Genomic DNA, 21937 nt, shown 5'->3' on the forward strand with positions numbered 1-21937 from the left:
CCTGAGAGCTGGGAGGAGGGGCCAAAGCAAAGGTGTTTTATCACCATCCCGATTTCCTAATCCTGGGCCCTATTTGGCCTCCAGAGAAAATGTGAGCCACTTCAGAGCTGTTCTAATTTGTGCCTGGCAGCCAAGGGGGCAGTTCTGGCAGCCAAGGATAACAGGCATGCAGCAACACTCTGGTCCCACACATCTATCCTGGCTATGCCAGTGGGGAAATCCTTAGCTGGTGGCTTTAAAACCGTGAGTGCGACACAAAGGGACCTGGGCAGTCTGAGGATCTGGTCTCTAAGTTTTGGTTCTGTTCTCCCTTACACTGGTATAAATCCAGAATAACTCCATTCGTGTCAAAATTTGGGCCAAATCCTCTGGGCCAAATTGACTACAATGAGTTATATTAGTAGAGATTTTTACCCAGTTTAGTTACCTAGATATAAAACTGTTGTGAGAGCAGAATTAGGCCCCTGACTTCTGCTCGTGCAAGGAGCACTAACAGATAGAACATGTATGTCTCTTAGAATTCCATGGGTTTTTAGTAATTGACCCTTTTGTGGTTAAAACAAAATCCCATGGAATTAAGTATAGTTTATGTTATGGTAAAGGCCACGTCATCTTGCTACAGACACTTCGCCACAGACATCTGATTTCTGTGACAACCTCACACCACATTTGTCACATGACTCTGTTTGTGCCATTCCCGCCAGTACATATTGCCAATTTTAACTTCTCGCTCTGTTTTTAACGCTGGATAGGAATGACATACTCATGACCAAATGACTGTGACCAAATATTGTGTGAGGTTTTGTCAGCTTTTCCCCAACATGCTGAAAAGTGAGTTGCTTCTGCTTCTCTGACACACCATCAACTCAACAATCTTATTCACCTTTTTCCACAGGACAGCCCATGACTACACACCAAATCATCAATGGCTGTCCTCTCATCTTCAGTCAGAAGAAATTATGTGCTGAATGTTGACAAACAGAATCAAGCCTCACCATGTATTTCTGCTCACAATGACAACCTCACTCAAAATGTGCACATGACATTTTGTGTGCAGGCATTGCGTACTTGCCAGCACAAACACATCAGTGGTTTGGAGGACACATCAGCACCCAGCCTTGCACTCCATAAGGCACCCTGAAATCGCAGAATCTTAGAAGTGTAGGGCTGGAAGGTACCTTAAGAGGTCATCTAGTCTAGTCCCCTATACTGAGGAAAAATTAAGTATACCTCCTAGACCATCCCTGAGAAGTGTTTGTCTAACCTGTTCTTAAAAACCTCCAGTGACAGAGAGCCTTCATTCTGTATAACTTTGGTAACTGTTGTAAAAGCATCTAAAACTAAACTGAATTTGGGGCATACCTCTTAACCTGCCAGGACCCAAAAGTGGAATAAATGCATGACAGAGTCCCAAGATGAGAGATACCAAAAATCCCTATTAATTCAAGAAGACCAAAACACTGTTGGATTCATTTCTTCTCTTTTTAAATCCTCATTTTCATAATTCTTTATTACTGATGTAAGTAACTTTCAAGAACAAAAGTGAGGGGATGCCAAATTTGTGTGGAACAAAGGTGATTTTGCAACTAAAACAAGTGAAGAAGCTCCTTAGAATGACATATAGTAGAGAGACATGACTTGGGACGAAAAGAGGAAGCCTACTAGTCCTCCATGACACTACATCTTATAAAGTCTCTGGGAGACTTATGATTAAGGCTACGATTTAGTCACGGCAGTCACGGATTCCGTGACTTTATCGGAGCTCTGTGACTTCTTCCACTTCAACTGTCAGCCGCTGAAGCCAGGGCTGGAGGCGGGACTGTGCACCCCAGCCCTGCTGCCACTGGGGCTGGATGGCTGGAACCACCAGGACCCTGCAGCCCCTGCCCTCTGGTTTGTGGCGGGGATGGGGAGGCTGCAACTGGGCTATGCGCCCCTGTCCCGCAGCTGTGGCCAGCTCAGGAGCAGGGGTTGTGTGCCCGCAATGGCTGTGCCCCCTGCTGTACCCCAGCTCCATAGCTTCTGCTGGGGGCTGCAGCTGTGGCCATGCACCCCAGCCTCTTGGCTTCTGCGGGGGGCTGCAGCGGGGGCCATGTGTCCCCCCTTGCAGTGTCCCAGGACCTTGTGCTGCCCCGCCGGCTGCAGCTGGAGCTTGGCAGGGCCACGCACCCCTGTCCTGCAGCTGTGGCCAGCTCCGGAGCGGGGGCTGTGCACCCTCCCACTGTGCTCCATCCCCACGGCTTCTGCCGTGGGCTGCAGCTGGGGCCACGTGTCCCTGCCCAGCGGCTGCAGTGGATGCCGTGTCCCTGCCTCATGGCGTCTCAGAGCTCTGCGCCCTCCCTCCCACCCTTGCTGCCTCCCGGACTTGGCAGGGCTGCAGCTGGACTGTGCACCCCTGTCCCACAGCTGTGGCCAGCTCTGGAGCCAGCACAGTGCCCCCCACCATTGCGGGGGTCTCAGCCTGTCAGTCACTGCCCCACCCATGGAACTCCATTCCTCCCACTACTTAGCCCTGCCCCCCCCGTTATTTTTAGTAAAGTCAGACAGGTCATGGGCTCCGTGAATTTTTGTTTATTGCCCGTGACCTGTCCGTGACTTTTACTAAAAATAACCGTGACAAAAACTTAGCCTTACTCATGATCTCCTGGCTGAACTCCTTCCAGTGCAGTTGCTGCAGTATCAAGCCTTTGATTTTTGACTTCTACAAATATCCTAACCATAATGGGGTGCTGTACTTTGGACCTTCAACAGAGCGTCTTTTCAGGACACCTTTTCAGCCAGGAGAACCTAATTACAACTTTGCCTGAGCAACTACCCATTTGTACACACAAATGTCAAGAGTGTGTGTGTGTGCGTGTGCGTGTAAATTTGTCAACCTTAAAAATATCTAGGTTTAGGCTTTATGTAATCTACTGCACGCATTCGGACAAATGTGGACCTGGTGTGAACACGTCAACTCCAATAAAGTCACTAGTGTTGCACCTGCTCAGACAAGGTTGGAATATGCCCTGTTATCTGTAGAAGCCATTTCTAGTTTTGAGCCCAATCTTGCGCTCACTGAAGTCACTCCAAATTTTGCCATTGATTCAGTGGAAGCAGAAATGGGTCTTTTACTTGTTCCCGATGTGAAAGGAAAAGGATACTTGATGAAAACTCACCTGTGACTCACCTTCTTTCGCACTACATTTTATGTATATATATTTTGTTTTATTCGATATGCCCCAGCTGCACCTGAGCTAGTCTTTTAAAAACACTAACAAAAGGCTGCTCATTGAAGAGTGTTCCTGATGATCACCAGGGGCCACCCTATTATTACATTAAGTCAATTAGAGACCATACATGTATGTCCTGTTGATTTGATTTGGAACTAACTAAAGCTCCAGTAATGTGCAATTACAAGAAACTTAATGACCCCTTTATATCAAATGCAACCTCCGTGGCACCTAATATACTTTGATGAATTGCTCATTATGTGCAATGTTAGAAAAGCTTCTATAAAGATTAATAATTGTATAATCAATAGAGAAATTCAATCTTGTTTTGGCTCTTTTTAAACTCTGAAATCAATGGACCCTGTTTTGTTCCCCCCTTCCCTTGTGTACCCCCAGCATGTGTGTGTGTGTGTGTGTGTGTGTGTGTGTGTGTGTGAGAGAGAGAGAGAGAGAGATGATATTTTGTAAGGCTAAGCCACTACTTTGATTATAATAGGAATTCCTCATCAGCCCTTCCTAACACATTCTAAAAAAATTTTGTTCTTTTTCTGTATATACTACTCTCCAAGTGTGCCCAGCCTCTTCTAGAATTGAGGTGTGTTTCTGGATACATGATATGGACAAGTATTAAAGTACCCTACCCAATATGTCCGTAGTGGTAACACTGAGATGCCAGAGGTAATCAGTTATAACGTCCAACCTGCCTGGGCCTCCTAAAGCTGAGCTTTAAGTACTCAAAGTCTGAAGCAATCCCTGAATATTTCCATTTGCCCCATATTTTTTCTCAGGATAATCTGGTATTGTTGCCATATGATACCACTTGCGGCTGACCAACCCCATCCAAAATACCTCTTACCTAGGAAGGGGAGAGAGTGGTAGCTATGCAGGGTGAAATTACCCAGTTGCAGAAGGCCAACACAAGAACTATGCAGTACTTAAGCTCTATTTTAAGGACTTAACTGGAACATGCTGGCCCTTTGCATGGGGATGAATTTCACTTCTAAGGAGACATCAAATAGAACAAGAAAGGAAAAATAGTGCTGTGCTTTGAACTTTCTTTCTCTAGGGGGTTCCTCACCACCTCCCTCTATCATCCCCCACCTTTAGTCAAGCATAAGTAGCAAGGCATATACTGTAGCTAGATTAACGGTGGCCCACATACATTAGATCTGGGCAATCTCCAGAACACTGGAGTTTTATTTTTCCAGATAGCCAGCTGCAGACATACATATGCATGTGCATGTAGGGGGTAGGAGATAGTACCCTCGGAGCTCTAATAAAAGCCAGAGACAGTAGTTCCCTGATACTAAACTTCAGCAACATGCTTGGTACCTTGATACTTGAGCTAGACCCTTCTTCCTCCCCACCACCTATGAAAATTATCAGTTTCATTACCCATTCCAACAATGGAGTTGAAAATTGTTTTGACTGCGAGCAGGCAAGCAGGCGGACACAGAGGACTGCATGATTTTCAGTGCTACCTCATATAGCTACTTCACGGTCTTTCTTTGTTGCCTCTGCAGCAGCTCGAAGGCTTTGACTAGTTTGTTGTAGAGGAGGCAGTGGCTGAGGGTAGTTATTGTCCTTCACTCCTATGTAACTGGTTCTCTGGAATGGCGGGCAGTACCCCTGTGATCATAGACAAAGCCACAGGCTAACCATTATTAACATTTTCTCGTAACTAGTTTATGTGAGGACCCATATGAAGCTACAGAACATATGGAAGTAGAGCATTTCTGTGGCCAGTTGTCTTTGTGATTGTCACACTTTTATCACTGTACGGCACTGGAGGATATAGTTGTGAGTTAAGACTGTGAGAGTTCACTGAGATAGGGTACGAAGTGTGCGAATGCGCCCACACAGAAAACCGATGCAAAACTAAAATGAGTCAGGATCTTATCAGTTGCTTATTGTGTAGTTCGGATGGTTGCTGAGATAACGCTGGTACTGGTGACTTGCAACATAGTCAAATAAAATGTGGACACTTTATAACCTGGTGCAATTTTGTGCTGTTTAGCTCATGGTCCAGGAGTTAGATACCTCACATGCGGTCAGATTAAAATTCTGAGAAAATAGCAAAAATTATATGATCAAAACTTTTCAAATGTGGACATCTTTAAAGATAGGTGTCTAAATATTTAAATAAAAATGACCTGATTTTCAAAGATGCTTGTCTCCATGGGAGCTGCTCAGCTCCTCTGAACATCAGGTGACTTTTATTTACGGTTATTTTTTGTTTGTAAAATGCTTTGAGATCCTTGGATGGAAGGCCAGTTATTTCAAATGTTGCTAGCTCACGATTTTATCATGACTCTTGTGATATTTGGTGTTTTTCTTAAAGCTCCACCTACTGGAATCAGGAGATGGCATGGAAATCTCAACTTTCATTAAAAAAAAAAATTCTAACTGTCATGCTTGGGGAAAGAAGGTTGAAAACATGAAGCTTGTGAAGCCTAAATGCTCAGAAACCAGGAGCCCCACAATGTATTGTTTTGAAAATCTCATAATTGTTAAGACAGTGTCATGATATTTTGGGAATTTAAGTCATGATTTTTGAATCCTCGGGTGCTGTTTTTCTGTCCTAGGAAATAAAATGGAAGGTAACCCTGACTGTCAGTTAGAACCGGTCTGAGTCATTTCATTCCAAATGTTACGGGGGGAAGCTGCATCTTCTGTGGCAAAGAAGGTTGTATGCTTCCATACTCCCGCCTCGGGGTGAAGACACACCCTCTCTTCCATCCCACCCAACTTCTACCACCACTGATCTTGAACCTCAGCAATGTTATGTGACATTCGCATGAGTCTTTTGTGGCATGGAAATTCCATATAAAACTTGCAACTGTGCCTATTTTGTTTCTCTTACATGTGCTCTTAGGAACGTAAACACATGATTTCGGTTAAAATGTGGTTTATTTGTCCCCTTACCGCTTTTTGTGTGTCGACTGTGGCTTGCATCATGTTGGGCCAAATCCTGTGGCCTTTACTCAGGCAAAATCCCTGCTGAACTCAGGGGGAGTTTTGCCTGAGTGAAGACTGCCAATTATATCCTGTCAAGTTTAAACTTTTGCTTTAAGAAAAACAGTGTCTGATCAATCTTGTCCTTAGAATATGGAGGAAAAGGTTAAGGGCCAGATCCTAAGCTGGTGTAAATCAGTGGCGCTCCCCTGACTTCAGTGCTGTTTCCAGCAGCTGAGGGTCTGGCCCTAAAAATTTATAGAAAAAAGACTCAAAATGCTCCCAGGCTTTCATCTGTGGTGGATGAAAAACATAAAACTAGCACGTCTCGCATGATGTGATATGGTGAGGCTGGGGACTGGGACTCATTTAGGATGGGCACCCAGTCAAAAGTCCCAGTCAAGTTACTGCCACACAATGTTGTCACCACACTTCAGTGAGGAACTTTTCCTTGTTTAACCCTCCACAATGCTTCCACTGTGGAAGTTTTTTGCATTATTTGGAGTTATCAGGCTAAATAAGGAAACAGGTACTGCAGGTAGGAAAATTATTCCATGTTAATGCCTGACTGTCACGTCTAACAATACTATTCATCCATGCCAAACTTACATTCATATTGAGGATCATGTTTTATTAAAACCTGCTACTTGTTGTCACTCACTTGCTCCACTGTCCTATTCACGCTTTCCAAAAATAGCATGCCCCGTGGTGATGGCTTATTATGATTAACAGATAAAAATAAGTTTAAGGTTTAAATGCATCCAGGACACCTGAGGTAATACAAGATCTGACTTCTGTATGGAACGTGTGAAGTTATATTTTCCATTGCTTCACGAGACTGGGGTTTGGGGGTGTTTTTGTATGTTTTCTTTTAAATTCAGTAAGTTTTAAAGTGATCTGTGGTTTCACGTTGCAGACTTCCACCTCAGGAATTAATATCACCATGTTTTGATTATTATTTTTTTCTATTCATAGCATAGTTCCTGCTTTTAAAACACAGCTTCTATCAAGACCATTTTTTTCCCGCTCATGATTATATAATATTGATATATATATCGAGAGAGAGAGAGAGAGATAGTGATGACATTTATCCATAAGAGAGAATTGCTGTTTATTAAAGGGGTGGGGAGGAAGGCTCTCTGGCAACAAAAGTAGGATTCTACTGTTTCAAAAGAGTGCACACCAGGAGCTGTATCTATTTACTAACTGTCTATGTGTTTATATTTAGCCATTTCTCTTTTTTAAAAAAAAAATCAACAGGGGAGGCATTTTCCTTTTGGTGTTTCTATTTCCTACTTGTTAATTTGTGACTTCAGACTCCTCACTGATGACGTTAATGTACGGCATTTGGGTTACATAGCTGTAACATCTGAAATAAGGACACATGATAGTACAGGAACCCTAAGGATCTAGATTTGAAGACTCCAGTGGAAAAATCAAAGGATAGACATTGTAGGCAACAAAAGCAAATACCACAATATGTTACATTACTAAAAGGAAACAGTATTAGTGCCAACCTCATTGTCTCTAATGTTCTGTTTCTTTGGATATAGCAATTATTTTTATTATTCATTTGCCAAGTGCAGACAGTGTGCTCAGTATTGTACAAAACCGAGAAGAAAATGCTATCCCTTCTCCACAAAGCTTGCAACCTATGATCTGCTAAAGTCAGTGGGAATTTAGGACACTTAGCCCACTGAAAGATTAGGTACTAAACTCAGTACACAGCAGAATCAATACATCATTTCATACATCCATAACACAAACAGAATGAATTATTTGAGAATACAGTTGGTGCCTCTTTTTTCTGGCATAATATATCTTCAAGTTTAGGTGGCTTATTTTGTTCAGGTCCAGTCAAAGAATTTATAGGAGCTTTGGAATCTACTATTGTTCTGTTCCATCTTCAAGCTGATGATCCATACTGTTCATAGTTAAGCAAAATGCACACAGTATAACACTGCATATACAGACAACATAACAATTGTTAACAAAAGCCTGATCTGAATATGATACGATAGATTCCTTTGAACACGCTGTATAACCATTCTTAACAATGGGACAAAAAACTGGACCAGAAGAGGCTTCACAGCGTTTAACTGTTGCTATCTCCATTTGCATAAAAAATGCGCACAGTGTTAGTGACTCACAATACGTGTGATCAACTGAAGACCTTTTGATGCCACTTTGTTTTAAAAATATCAGACTTCTTTAAAAAGAAACAAACAGAGTACAATAAAATCCTCCTGATCAATATAGGCCCTCACGCATTTCCTCTGTAAACCTCCATCAGACTTCCTCTTGTAATTATTTTGCAGCCTTGCAGTAACTTATGTAGAGAGCTACCAATGTGGGGAGGAAGGGAGATGGGTGGGGGGGAAGGGTGCAGATGGCAGTGCATGGAACAGGTGACGTACAGTGTGCACATCTATACTGCTGCAAGCCTTTCTACCTTAATAACTTGGAAGCACACATCTGTTCTGTATTTTAATACAGAAAGATATTGATAATGGCAGGCCGTGTCTCCTTTTGTAAAATTAAGAAACACCAACACCTTTACATTTGTAATCTCAAAGTGCAATAATTTATTCATGTAGCATAACTAGTACTTGTACCAGGGATGGGGGCGGGTTTACTGAAGGTAGCTTCTTGCCTGGAGCAAAAAGACATCAGTAATGCTTTGGGTTTTCTATAGGTAAAGTGTGTAATCGGAAAGGAAAGTAACTATACCCCACAGCCTCATTCGGCATTCTGATGATACAAAACTCTCAGGCCCCGATCCAAAGACCGCTGCAGTCAATGGAAAGTCATTTATTTCAGTGGGCTTTGGATCAAGCCCGTAGTGCTGTCTGACGAACTTGCCAGCTTCAACCAATCAGAAACTTGAAACATAATCAGGGAAGGAATTGGGGCTTGGTCCTGCTTTGAGCTGGGGGTTGGACTAGATGACCTCCTGAGGTCCCTTCCAGTCCTGATATTCTATGATTGGAAGGTGAACAAAGTGACACTTCCAGGAAAGTTGTGTTAATGTCAAATTCTCTCTTCCCTACATCCTAGTCAAGTACTTAGGTTTATTGCAATATATTTTAAAAAATCAGTGCTACCTATCTTACATCATTACCCAAGTGTTAACTCCAGCTTCTTACCAGCTGTAGGCTACATCTCCCAGCCCAAGTGAGGGGCCACAGAAGGGCCTGAATGTAGCAGGACCAGTACAATTCTGTTGCAGAGGCAAGAGCAAAAGGAAAAGTAAAGAGGCCTCTCAAAGGGCATCAACACCCTCCTGAGTAGTGTAGAGCACAGCTCCACGGTGGCCTCAGCTGTGGTTGTACTCAGGCAGTGTGCAGGGAGAAGGACGTAGGCACTTGCACCTACAGCTAAGCAAAGTAGCTCTGTGGCAGCAGAAACATTCCTGGTTAGGCGCCTTGAACACTTTATGAAACAGAAGCGAGGAAGTGTAGGTAGGGGGCTATTATATGTAATAAAGTTCACACATATCAGGATACATTCTCAAAGGGGCATTGTCCTGGCTTCTAAATCTATGGAGGCAACTTTCTACATCTGCGTTTTGGGGCATCTGTGGCTCTAAAGTCAGTTGATGTTTTGGGGTCTCTTTGGAAACATTTGGCCCTTGATACACAGTATAATGGTGTAAAGCCATAGGGGAGCTGATCCAGCATTCTTTGTGCAGCAAAGACCTTACCACAGACCTGTTTCACATTGGCATTACTCCCATTTTACACCTATGTAACTCCTTTGATTTGAGTGGAAGGACACTGCACAGTGGTGTATCAGACTTTATGCTGAATGTGTAAGGAAAGCAGAACTTGACCTAGGAAGAATAAATATTTTATTAAACCAAAGGGCAATATTGTTACCTCTATTCAAAGCAGTAGTCAAATATAAGGAAAGCAGAAGTTTGCAGAAAACTTTTCCTTTTATTTATGTTTGATGCGAATCCACGCTATAGACCAAAAAAGTAAAATATATTTAAGTTCCTATCCATATAAGGAATCCATGTTTCTTTAACTATATCCGGTTGCCTTGTTTAAAAAGCAGGAACTTTACATGCTGCATCCGTGAGATATTGATTTTGCTATTTAGTAAAACAAAAGTTTCCATTTTAAGGACATTTTAAAGCAAAGTTAAATATAAGAAGAAAAACTCCTTATTAAACTAAATTGTGGTGTAACAGCTCACCACATCCTGCTGCAGTGGCATCTGATGTTTAGCGAAGGAAAGGTTTCTCTTTCAGGCTTCTGACAGGTACTTGTCAGCGGTCACATGGTACCTGCATTTCTCAGCACTATTATTTTTTTGACTTGATGTCAGTGGAAAAGCTGAACATGAAGATGGAAAATATCTGTTCAGAGAGCATTGTGGGGAACTGTAGGTGTTAGCTACCAAAGCAACAATGCCCACCTCTCTTCTTCTTCCCTCCCCCCCAAAAAAACACCAGAAAAACAAACTAAAAAAATCTGATGACAAATGCGATGTAAATCATCATACTCAGCTCTTTGAACAGGAAGGAATCTGTTGTTCTACAGGAACTATTGTTCTAGACTAGGCATGGAAAGTTAGAGTGTTCCGTTCTATTCCAGATCTGCCACCGAGGCCAAGTCTGCCTACACAGTTATGACAGTCAAGGGTATGAACAGGTGTGATCCTTGACTGATACAGCTCTGTTGGCACAAGTCCCTAGTGCTGACACAGTCATACCAACAAAATTGCACTTTATCAGTATAGCTTGTTTCACTCATGGGGCGGTTTTACTGTACTGGTACAAAGCAACAAAGGAGGAACATTTGCCCAGTACTGTAAATCTGTATATCTATACCCGCAAAGCTTCCCTATTGTAGAAATAGCCTGAATTACTGTACGACTTCTGGTAAGTCAGGACTTATCTACATGGAGCAGCAATGCGCACAAGACGGGTGTGATTTCTAAAGCACACCAACATCTTGTGCACTAATTGGCCCACGTAGACCCTACTGGCACAAACTAAAATGCCCGAGTGTGCATTAATATAAATGGGACTACATTAATGTGCACTAGTGAACTTTTAGTTCATGTTAGCAGGGCCTACGTGGGCCAGCTAGTGCACAGCATGGTGTACGTTAGAAATCACACCCCTCTAGTGTACATTGCTCTACTTTGGAGACAAGCCCTTAGTTAATTCTGCATTCCTCGGTTTCCCCATGTGTAAAATGGGTATAATAATACATACCACATCAGAGTTCTATGATTGTTATTTTAATTGCTGTGTGTAAAGCCATTAGTTAACATGGATTATGTGAGTGCAAAATACTGCTACTGCTGGGATGTTTTGACAAGTGAGCAGTCAGTGCCCTGTGTTATTTGAACCCAAAGACCAAATTTGCTTTAGAAATGAAACTCAAACATAAGCCAAAATATTCCTGGTGCTACTTACTCCATCTACACCATACAACCTCATTTCAGTAACAGATTTGCAATCCGAAGCTTGCCCATACATGAGAGCAATAGGTGACTCTCACGGAACACATGTTGAATTTTTTGCTTGACCAGAGGCAAACTAAGAGGGAGCAGGAGCCATTCCATTATGGTCTGCGTAGCAGGAGGGCATTTCGCTTGCTGTGTGGAGCATGGTTGTAGCCATATTGTACTGACAGAAGAGCAGGGTTCTTAATAAAGGTGCTAGCTGCATGTAGATCGAGAAAGTGCACAATTTCATTAGTCAGTTGAAGCAAACATCACATAAAAGAGTACTTACTTTGGTCCTAGACCGCACATACACGCTGAATGATTTCTGCCTGCTCACACCCACTGAAGGGCATTCCCTCCCAGGCTCAGGTGCTTTAGTGGGCAGCAAGGGAAAGCCCGCTCTTAGCATACTTCTGCTGTTCCTTCCCCTTTTATCTTTTCAGACAGATGTTATTTTCCACTTGTATCTGTATTTCTAGACTTACAACCTTTCAGTACTTATTGCTGGGCAATAAGATAGAAATTCTTTTGCATCAAGCCATCCTTTGTTCCTCAGTGTAAACCTCATTCCAATACACACTTTAAAGGACTCGTTCTTTTAATTTATTGGCAGGGTAAAAAAAAATGAAACCAAGTAAAGAATCACACAGAAAAGACTTGAAGACCTACCTCTGAATTCTCTGTAGGTTACAATATATGAGAGTGATCCTGCCAGCTATTATTCTGGTTCCTTATGTCATCTCAGTTCCCTTGTTTTGGACATCTTGTGGCTTTCCAATGACAATGGCTACATTGTAGGCAAGGTTCAACTATCTCTTGGGTACCTGTTGGCATGGTGGAGTGGCTGTTGTTTAACAGATGTTTTGTTATACAAGAAAATTGCACGTGGCTGTCCCACCTAAACAAACAGTGGAAGTCCACCTATAGTGAGAAACTATATATATAAGGTGAGCAGGAACCTCAAACCCTCATCCCACTGACCCCCGCTGATTTCAAGAGCTCCCAGATTTGGCCCTGATACTATTGAGTTTCAATGGCTTGAGTTGGAAAAATGTTGATGAATGGCAGTTGTGATCTAGTGGCCTAAGCATGGGACTGGGAGTCCTGGAGCTGGATTCCATTCCCAAACGCTAGGGAACTGCTGTCTGACTCTGAGAGAGTCACTGAATAGCGATGGGTAACGTTTTCAGAAGCATTTAAGTGACTGGGGTATCCAAAGTCCTATATTCAAAAGTGACTTAAGGCACTTAGGAGCCTAAGTCTCACTGTAAGTCAATAGCTTAAAAAGCCAAAGGTGCTTAAGTCATTTTTGAATATACAACTTAGCTCCTAATTCAGTGAGGTGTTTTTGAATTTTTTCCCCCTGTTTGCCTTAGTCAGTTTTTGCTGCTTTTTGACCTTTCCCTTGACATCTCTGTCAGGTATTCCAAGTTAATGTAAATCACACTTTCCTTGGATAGACTACAGAACATGTCATGCTCTTGGTTTGAGAGTCAGGAGACCTATGTTCTACTGGTATTCCCACTGACTCATGTGGGCAAGCTCCTTGAGCTCACTGCCTCAGTTTCCCCATGTGTGAAATGTTGATGATAATACCTATCTAACTCTTTTCCAGAGCTGTTGTGAGGATAAATTAATATTTCTAAAGCACTATATATAAAGGCTAAGTGGTAGTATGAATAATATCTGATTATTATTGAGTGTGAAAGAAACTTATACAGATCCGAAGCAAAGGTGTAACTCTGTATCTGGCCGTCAGGTAGTTTGCACTTGTTGCCACACTTTACATGCCATATGATTTGTAGTGTAGCCAGTGTTGCCAGAGATGCTTATCAAGGTAACTTCCTTGACAAGATTGTCAAGGAAAATCTTTCCCACGGCATAAGTGTTTGCGTTCGGGGAGAGGTGCAGTTCAGAAAGCTGTCGTGAGCCTTGTAACCTGTACATCTGTGGCATTATTACCTTAACAGGCTATGTGCAGTGTATCTCCTTGTCACAGGGCAGGGGTTATGGCCTAAATTGGTTTCCACTGGTTACTAATATGAAAGATAAACTCTATGGCACCATCAAAAGAAGTTTTTGTGTCTTTACATGTTATTTCCATACTGCTCTTATAGTTTTTTTTAAAATGAATAGGTAATCACTGATACCACTGCTAGTCCGTGGCTGAAGAAGGACCTGCTTATAAATTGGTATCTATCAATCCACTGACCACCTTCTGGGACTCAAAACCTGACTGATTTGTGTACTGTTGGTATAAAATGTGCAATAGGTCTGAAGAAAAAACATGTCCAACAACTAATTGCTTCAGGAAGTTGATTTTAGCCAGGCCTGGCTCTAGCCAACAAACACATGGAGTTATCTGGATGGCAGCGAACTGCAGCCCATGAGCAAAGGGAAACTTGGGCTTTTCCATGGTCATTCCATGACGTGGGCATGTGTTTCCCCCTCCTAGTAATGTTAGGAAACTCAGCAGCGATGACAGCCTCCCTGATGGCATTTTGTCTATCTTCATGTAAATCAGATGGTGGCAGTGGCTGCAGGGAGGTGGGGTGGAAATAGAAGGGATGTTGTGCAGTTCACTGTAGATGGCCTTTGCCAGGTTCAGTCATTTCCTGTCCGTCTGCCAAAAATCACAAGCTGATAAATGGACATAGGTTGAGTGTGGGAAACTATATGGGTTGATGATCTTTGGGGGAGGGGGGGGAGGGCGGGAGGAGAATGAAAGAAGAGTCACGAGTAAAGAAAACAATGCTTTTATCAGTGGAGATGCAGTCTGACTGGCTGATGCTGAGATAATGCGTCTTGCTTATTCTTTTCTTCAACTTCTGGCCAGGGTTTGAACTTGCTCCTGCCCAACTCTCAGTCTTTATTCATAAGAGAAAAGGTCACACATTCGTGGCTGTTGATCAACATGAAAGGAGAGTATTTTTATTCCTTTTACAGCTACCTGTAGTGGACAAACACATGCACACACATTTTTATCATTATGATTATTATTTATTAATGATAGCACACAGTGCAAGAGTCCACATGCGTAGTCCAGTTCTGCAGAGGCGTTGCAGCTTCAAGTGCTCAGTTCAGCACCTGGCAGATTTGTGCACGCCACTTTTGTGGAAAGAGGGCTAACAAGCAGTCCTATGGGCTAGATATGGAGTAGATAACGTATTCTAAGACTTTCCAGGGTTCGTTACTTTGAGCTTCAGAGCTTGTTCTAAAGCAAATGACATCTTTTTACTTGTAACTAATTAAAAATGTTAAATATGTTTAATGCAATAGAAGACCCAAGATGCTGCTGTTTTTGTGACGTATTTTGCATGTTAATAACCATGGTTAATCCTGCTCTTGTGCACCTAGGTCAGCCTATATCAGTTACTTACTAATGTTACACTTAGTGTTCAAAACTATAGCGAAACCATGAAGAAACTGATGCAAGCTTCGTTTAACATATTTTACAGCAGAAGAAATAGTAATTGTACACTAGTTTCATTCTAATCATTCTTTTTTTTTTCTTGTGTTCTTTCTTTACAGTAAATGAAATTATCAGGAATGACCTCTCCAGCACCAATGTCCATTCAGAGCTTGCAATACTGGACTAATTCAAATCCATACACTTTTAGCTCAGCTGGTATATCAGCTACATCACAGAGCTGTCGTAACTGAATAAACTGAAGACATTACTTGGTACCACTCTGATCTTCCGCCTTACTGAATGTTAGGAACTGAAGATTTACCTCTTGCCTACAAAGAAGTATCTCTTCAACCAATGAAATATCTTCTTTAAAGAAAATCATCTCAAGAGGAGAAAAAAAGGGGAGGGAATAAACTCTAAGATGGCACATTTCATGGGATAAAACTGGGAAATTCAACAAAAGCTGATTGCTTGTCCCAAGCACTGAGCCTTTTGGCACCACTGGAATTCAACCCTGGAAGTGCCTTACTTTACCAGATTGTGGCATCAGGACATTTTTAATAGGCTTTGAATTTTCTACCATAAAAAGTATTTGTAGGTGCAGAAGCTATAATGCTTGCATTCTGGCAATTGATATTTTAAAAATCATAAGACAGCCAGTGGTAAGGGAATGACATCCCTACTCAAAGTCAAATACATTTATGAATTCCAGAATTTCTTCAGCTTTTCCTCTGCTGTAATGTACAGCCTGTTGCCTTATTCTCAGTGCATTTCAAAAGCCTCCCAATTTGTCATCTCAGCTCTTTCTTTTTTTTCATATGCTGTCCTTATTCTCTGCTAATGAATCATAGGATTGTTAGTCACAGCATGTTAAGATTTTGATTTTAATCTGGCTTCAGTCATAGCACAAGTATGTTGAATAGCACAAAATAATAAGGTTGATGGACAAAAAAATTGAAATCTATCTATTACATGATAGATGTATGTGTATGCATGTACATACATTCTAGTATATATGCATATATTTATATATGACAAGTACTATAGGTGATTGCCTGGTGAGGGCACTGAATTCAGCAATAATTTCCATGTCTGCGAATGCATTTCAGATCCCAAACAATGTTTCAGCTACTTTTGTTGATGGTTTGTTACACCTAAGACAGGTATGCATTTTCTTTCCTCATGCAGTTAAGCAAGCACTTTAGACAGTCAAGAAGGATGCATACGAAATACATAATTATTTACCAAATGGCAAAATATGAATTAAAGAAATTGTAAATACCATTATGAAAGAGTGTAAAATATTTGTTCAATTATAAGATTATTATTCCACTGAAGCCTTATAATTCTCTGCTACATGTACGAAAAATAATATTACCAAAAACCAAATGTTTAATATACAACGCTGTACAATATGTTTTCAGATTAGCTAATGTTTATGGCGCACCAGATAGGCTTGTAGCGTAGTCTTTAACATTGTATTTTGTACAATCAATTGCTTATTATATAACTAGCAATGACTTCTTATTTCATATAACCAAACCAAAAAAAAAAAAGAGCATGGTTTAATTTAAAAATGTTTAACGTTAATATTGTGCCTTAGGAATCAGTGACCCCTACTGGAAATATGCCTGAACAACACCTCTGTGTTGAGGTCGTAACTAATTAACCACAATGTTATAAAAATTGAACAGATTTCACAAAAAAGTGAAATTCTCTGAAACATTTTTTAAATATCTTATTCTGTACAATTATGTCTTACTTTCTTTTTTTAAAATATTGAAAGCCATATATGTCACATTTGCACATTACTGTGAAGACATGAGAATATAATATGGCTCTATGTACATATTATGCTGTTTCTGGTCCTAATCATAGTCTGTAATTCCCAATCTGTTTAATCCCAGTTATTTACCCTGTGTTTAGCATTGTAGAACTTGCATGAAACATTTCTTGTAGACTGCCATATAAAAAAATAAAAAGTTTGACAGATGTCAGCTTAACTTGTAGTTAGAAAATAGATCCAATAAAGCAAGTCTGGAAGCTAGTGTTAGAGTGGTTCATTTTATGTTACCTTGAAAAATCTTCCTTTCTCATATAAAATAAGCCTTTTTTCATTATATACATATATACGTATATATCACAAGCTCTTCTATTTGAAGCTATTTGCATCCTGCTGCCGCCTACTAATATACTCATTTTATTAGAGAAGTAAATGTCTTTTGCCAACAGAATCACACTTTTTTCTCCTTCTTTTAAAAGACATTACTGCCAAAGAAATAAAAATTGATATATGGTATAATTCTCAGATGCTATTCACTCTGTACTTCAGAAATGTCAATAAAGTGTGAGTGGAGGAGTCTATTACAGAAATATCCCTGGTGAGGCTTTGAACCCCTCCTCCCACCCACACACTGTCTGCATTTCTGCAATAACTTTAGCAAGATAATCAACTGTATGTTTTGAATATGTTGCACCTCCTTTGTCCCTAATTTTTATTTTTCTTCTTTAAGCTATTTTGAAAAAATAAATAAATCTGTTACTTTTAAGCCTGGATAATGGAAGATTATGCATCTCTTGTATATGTATTCATAAAATAAAAAATGCAAGCAGAAATCTTTCCCTTATGAGTATGATACCTTGTGTTTGTGCGTGTGTTGTGGTTGTTAATTTTATTTTTTTAAAACTTTTCACCAGGTTTATTTTGTTTGTTTGTTTGGGATGGGTTTTTTGTTTTGAAAAACAACGGTTCTGAACTGAGCAATTATTTCCAGGGAAAACAGTTGTAAAAACTTACAACGTGCCCTTTGCATGTATGTTTAAAAAACAACACAAGCCATTTTCTTTTCTCCATGGACGATTCTCACCTTTAAAAATCCCTGACAGATCACTGTTGAAAATGAATCAAACAGTACAGTATTAGCCTTGCAATCAAATATTGCATCGTCATTGTATTAATTGCACCACGTTCTGTTCTGTAACCCCCTGGAAACCTTTCTGAAGTCTATTAGCTTCAGAGGGCAGGATTTGGCCCTGCTGTTTTTAATTCACCATATGAATGAGGTCTTTATGTTGGATTGGGGGTGTACTGCATATACATGAAGAAAAATTCACTTCACCAAGGCTGTGGGCAGTCTATCTTGCCAAGAGCAAGGATATAGAAGCTTTGTAGTATGGTACCTCGCCTCAGAGAATGTTTTGTTTCTTCTGAAAAAACTAGGAGGATGTGAACATAATCAAAGTTTGGCTGAACTCTCTGAGTTTCTGGGTCATCTCATCAGATGCTGCAGTTGTATGTAACACTGTAACTATATAACACTGACTGATCCAAATCACAGGAAAAAACTGATACAAGCTTATTTGGGTTTAATTAGGAAATATACATAATGAACTACCATTCCACAGTCACCATGACCTTGATTCAGTAAAGCATCTATATCAGGAAAGCTCTTAAGCATGTGCTTAAGTGTTCCACTGAAAAGGGGTGGACCAATGCATGTGTTTAAACGCTTTCCTGAATCACAGTCTGTCTTTGCTTTGCATTTTGTCTTTAAGTTTAGTCTGAGACATTCCCTAGAGATGATATTCAGCCTGCTCCCGTTCCTATTGAAGTCAATATCAAAATCCTCATCTGACTGCAGTGAGTGCATGATCGGATCGATGGCAAATGTCTATATTGCACACCACTGGTGGTGGCATGCAGGATATGTCATGCCACAGAGAAAAGCTGACTGCATCCACATTGTGGTGTGTAGCTACACATATCAGTGAAAGCCTCTGGCAGGAGAGGCAGTGGGGAAAGGCTCTGGCAGTGGGGAGCATTGGGCAAATCTCCGCCTGTTTCTCCATCTGTAAAATGGAAATTATAATACTTTCCTCACAGAGGTGATGTGAGGATTCTTGTTGTGAAGTTCTCTGAACATGGACAAAGTAAGTAGCTATTACAAATTCTTTGCTACCACCCTATGATTGTGGCCACATTTTATACAAAAATAAAATGTCTGCTCACACACTGAATTCATTTGAGCAACATGTTTGGGTCATGATGCTACCTGACTTCATATAAGCTTCCCTTTCTTTCCATTGCCACGAATCCCCAAGTCATAATACAGCAGACCCAGCCATGCCAAGTACATCAACCACATCTTGACCATAATTCTTTAAGAAAAAAATTGTCTTTAACAAATTCCTAGCTGACTACATTCATTCATAACCAAAGCATAAAGTGAATCCCACACATGCATCTGGTACTGTTTGACTAAACAGTCTTCCTGGAACTGCGCCTTCCAGATTTCCCTCTAGAGTTGAAAATGGCAAATTTCAAGGAGTTAAATTCCTTGGATAGCTTTGCATTGCCATGAAGCTAAACTTTCCTCTACCATGTGTGTAATTTTACTGTGTTCATCAGTCTCATTTTACTGAATTGGTCTCAATAAAAAAACAAACAAAAACACTCTAGTGACGTATACAGTTGAGGAAAGAGAAGTCCAGGGCAACAGCATAAATCTTGCTCAGGCAGTCGTTAAATGGGTGTTTTTATAAATTTTTAAAACATGCTGATTTTTCAACTTCATGTGCAGATAACTAATTGGGCTGCTCATCAAAAGAAAGCATTCCCAGTTTTTCTAACGCATGCACATTTCTCCAACCAACAGATTGACCACTTGACGTTTTTTTATTTGCCTGCATTTTTTCTGCTTTTTCAGTGACCAAGTATTCTTCTTCTCTAACTCATTTGATCCAGTTTCACCAAAAAAAAAAAAGGGGGTGGGTGGGTTTGATTCTGCTCTTTTCAGGTAGCCAAATTATATGTTCAGAGCAGATCAGTTACAGATTCGCGTACGGTTGGATTCAATTATCAAGCCATTCCTGACTGCAAAACTAACTTTTTTCTCTTCTTCTTTTTTTTTGGCTAAGACTATATTTTTGGATTGTGCAAACTTGAGGAGATTTAACAGCTGGAAAGGGCTGAGCGTCCAACATTTAAACCCACTGGTAATATTCCTGCTGCTTATGGTATGTCTTGTGCACCTTGGCTTTTACTATTTAAGCCAAAAAGCTGCTTATCCTGGTGCTCATTTAGCCACCTAAACTATAGGGAATTAGGAGTTTACTGTCTGAATGCGCTGCTAATTCAGTTTAGTCATTTTAGGAGATGCCAATGTAAAAAAAAAGGGGGGGGGAGAATATGGGGGCAGGGTTTCCAAATACTCTCATGGCATCCGTTCTGCCCTCCCAAAAAATAGAAACCCTTTCAGTCTCACATGCCGCTCACGGGCCCTGTTTGTTGCCCCCGTGTCATTGAACAATAGACAGATTCTAGGGAGACCATAACATATAATGTTACATAACATATTTGCAACAGACATCAAATATCTCATTACCAGATTTACACCTACTGGGGCAGATTCTCCAGTCTGGACTTTGTGTACCTGGTGCAGCTTGGGGATAAGGTTTGAAGGATGCTTTATTTCACCTTTGCTCACCCTAGTTCCTAGGGTCACTGGGTACTAGGACAGTCCCCTGGAAAAATTATGTTAGCTACCCACAACCCCCAACCAGAGACAGTTCCAGAAGCTGGAAATTGGCAGGGTGCAAGATGGATGCCCCTGTCTTATCTCCTTTCCCTGGGTCACTCCACCTCTGCTAAAAGCCAGGAGAGAGATGGTATAGGAGCTCCCAGGGCAGCCTTACACCGCCAGAGATTTCCTTTATGAAGAGGGAATCCTTCTACTGCTCTTCAAGTCAAAATGGGGCCAAAGAATAGGTCCCTAGTATCAAATTCAGAGCTGGGTTATCTGGGATGCAGTTCTGTCTTGGTATTAGTGGGAAGTGGGTTGTATCTGCCTGGTGTGAGAATGTAGTGAGATTAGTTACCCATTATAGTTCAGCATCTATGTTTTTGTGTACAAAAGGCACATGAACTAGACGTCTTGTGAGGTTATTTTTTTACACATATAAAGGACCTTGAAAGAACAGATTGTACATTTTAAAATTGTCTGGTGCACAGCCCTGAAAATATTTACAAAAAAGGATGCTATTTGAACGCACAGCTGTATTTTGTTCCCAGTATTTCCACAGAGATGGGCCTCACCTGTAGGGTTGACTTTCAAATCAAGATCTGAGTTCACCCAAGGTTCTGGGCATATTAGGCTTCTGAAATTCTATCAATTCCTGTATATGTGTAATGGTCATCCCCATATGTCATTAACAAAGTGTATGTTAGACCTGGTCTGGAATTTCCTATCTTTTTCAACAGAAAATGCAATTTCTGCAAGCTTGAATTTTGTCAATTTTCTACCAGCAAAATCTAAATGAAATATTTCATTTTGGCTCAGGTGGACCAAAATCTAAACTTTTCACATTTTCTAACCAAACTGAATTCTCTATAGGCTGAGCTCTCTGGCTGAACTACATCTCACATAATGCAATATGATCTCCCTTCCTACTGTGGTGCATCATGGGAGTCATGTGACCACAGCCTTTACTCCACCCATCGATTGGATGCTTTCCTGGAAACTCTTTGTCAGCCTCGTGTATTTGTACTGCTTATCTGGCCCCCCCTTCCAAAGATTTCTGTCTGGGCGGGGGCAATCTGATGTACTGTTTTCAGCCTGCTGGGATACTTTGTTTTATTGCAGGCTTCTTTTATGTTTTGCCCTATTAAATAGATTGGCTTTAGCCAGATAATTACAATATACCTTGGGGAATACTGAATGAGTTTCAGTTATGCCTTTAGCTTCCTGCTGTGCAAATCAGCGTTAACTCCGTCCTCATAACAGCACACAAGGGAAATAGGTAGGGAATCCAGAAATGGCCTAGTGTTCCATCAAGTGCTCAAATACCATGATGACACACAGTGTATTAAAACCTAATCTATAGGTAGATTAGGCAA

General features: G+C 40.9%; 1 protein-coding gene across 6 annotated transcripts in view; it reads left to right on the top strand.

The window, feature by feature from the left end:
• The window catches only part of NFATC1 (nuclear factor of activated T cells 1), a 147288-nt gene extending 129630 nt beyond the window's left edge, over nt 1-17658 (top strand). For all 6 annotated transcript variants that reach the window (XM_037892988.2, XM_037892987.2, XM_007060401.4 and 3 more), the window contains one exon: nt 15162-17658. In XM_037892988.2, the coding sequence (XP_037748916.1) occupies nt 15162-15164 (3 nt within the window). In that variant the 3' untranslated portion in view covers nt 15165-17658. The remainder of the gene's footprint in view (nt 1-15161) is intronic.
• The last annotated feature ends 4279 nt before the right edge of the window (nt 17659-21937 follow it).

This window comes from Chelonia mydas, chromosome 2 (genome assembly GCF_015237465.2).
Source record: "Chelonia mydas isolate rCheMyd1 chromosome 2, rCheMyd1.pri.v2, whole genome shotgun sequence".
NCBI lineage: Eukaryota > Metazoa > Chordata > Testudines > Cheloniidae > Chelonia > Chelonia mydas.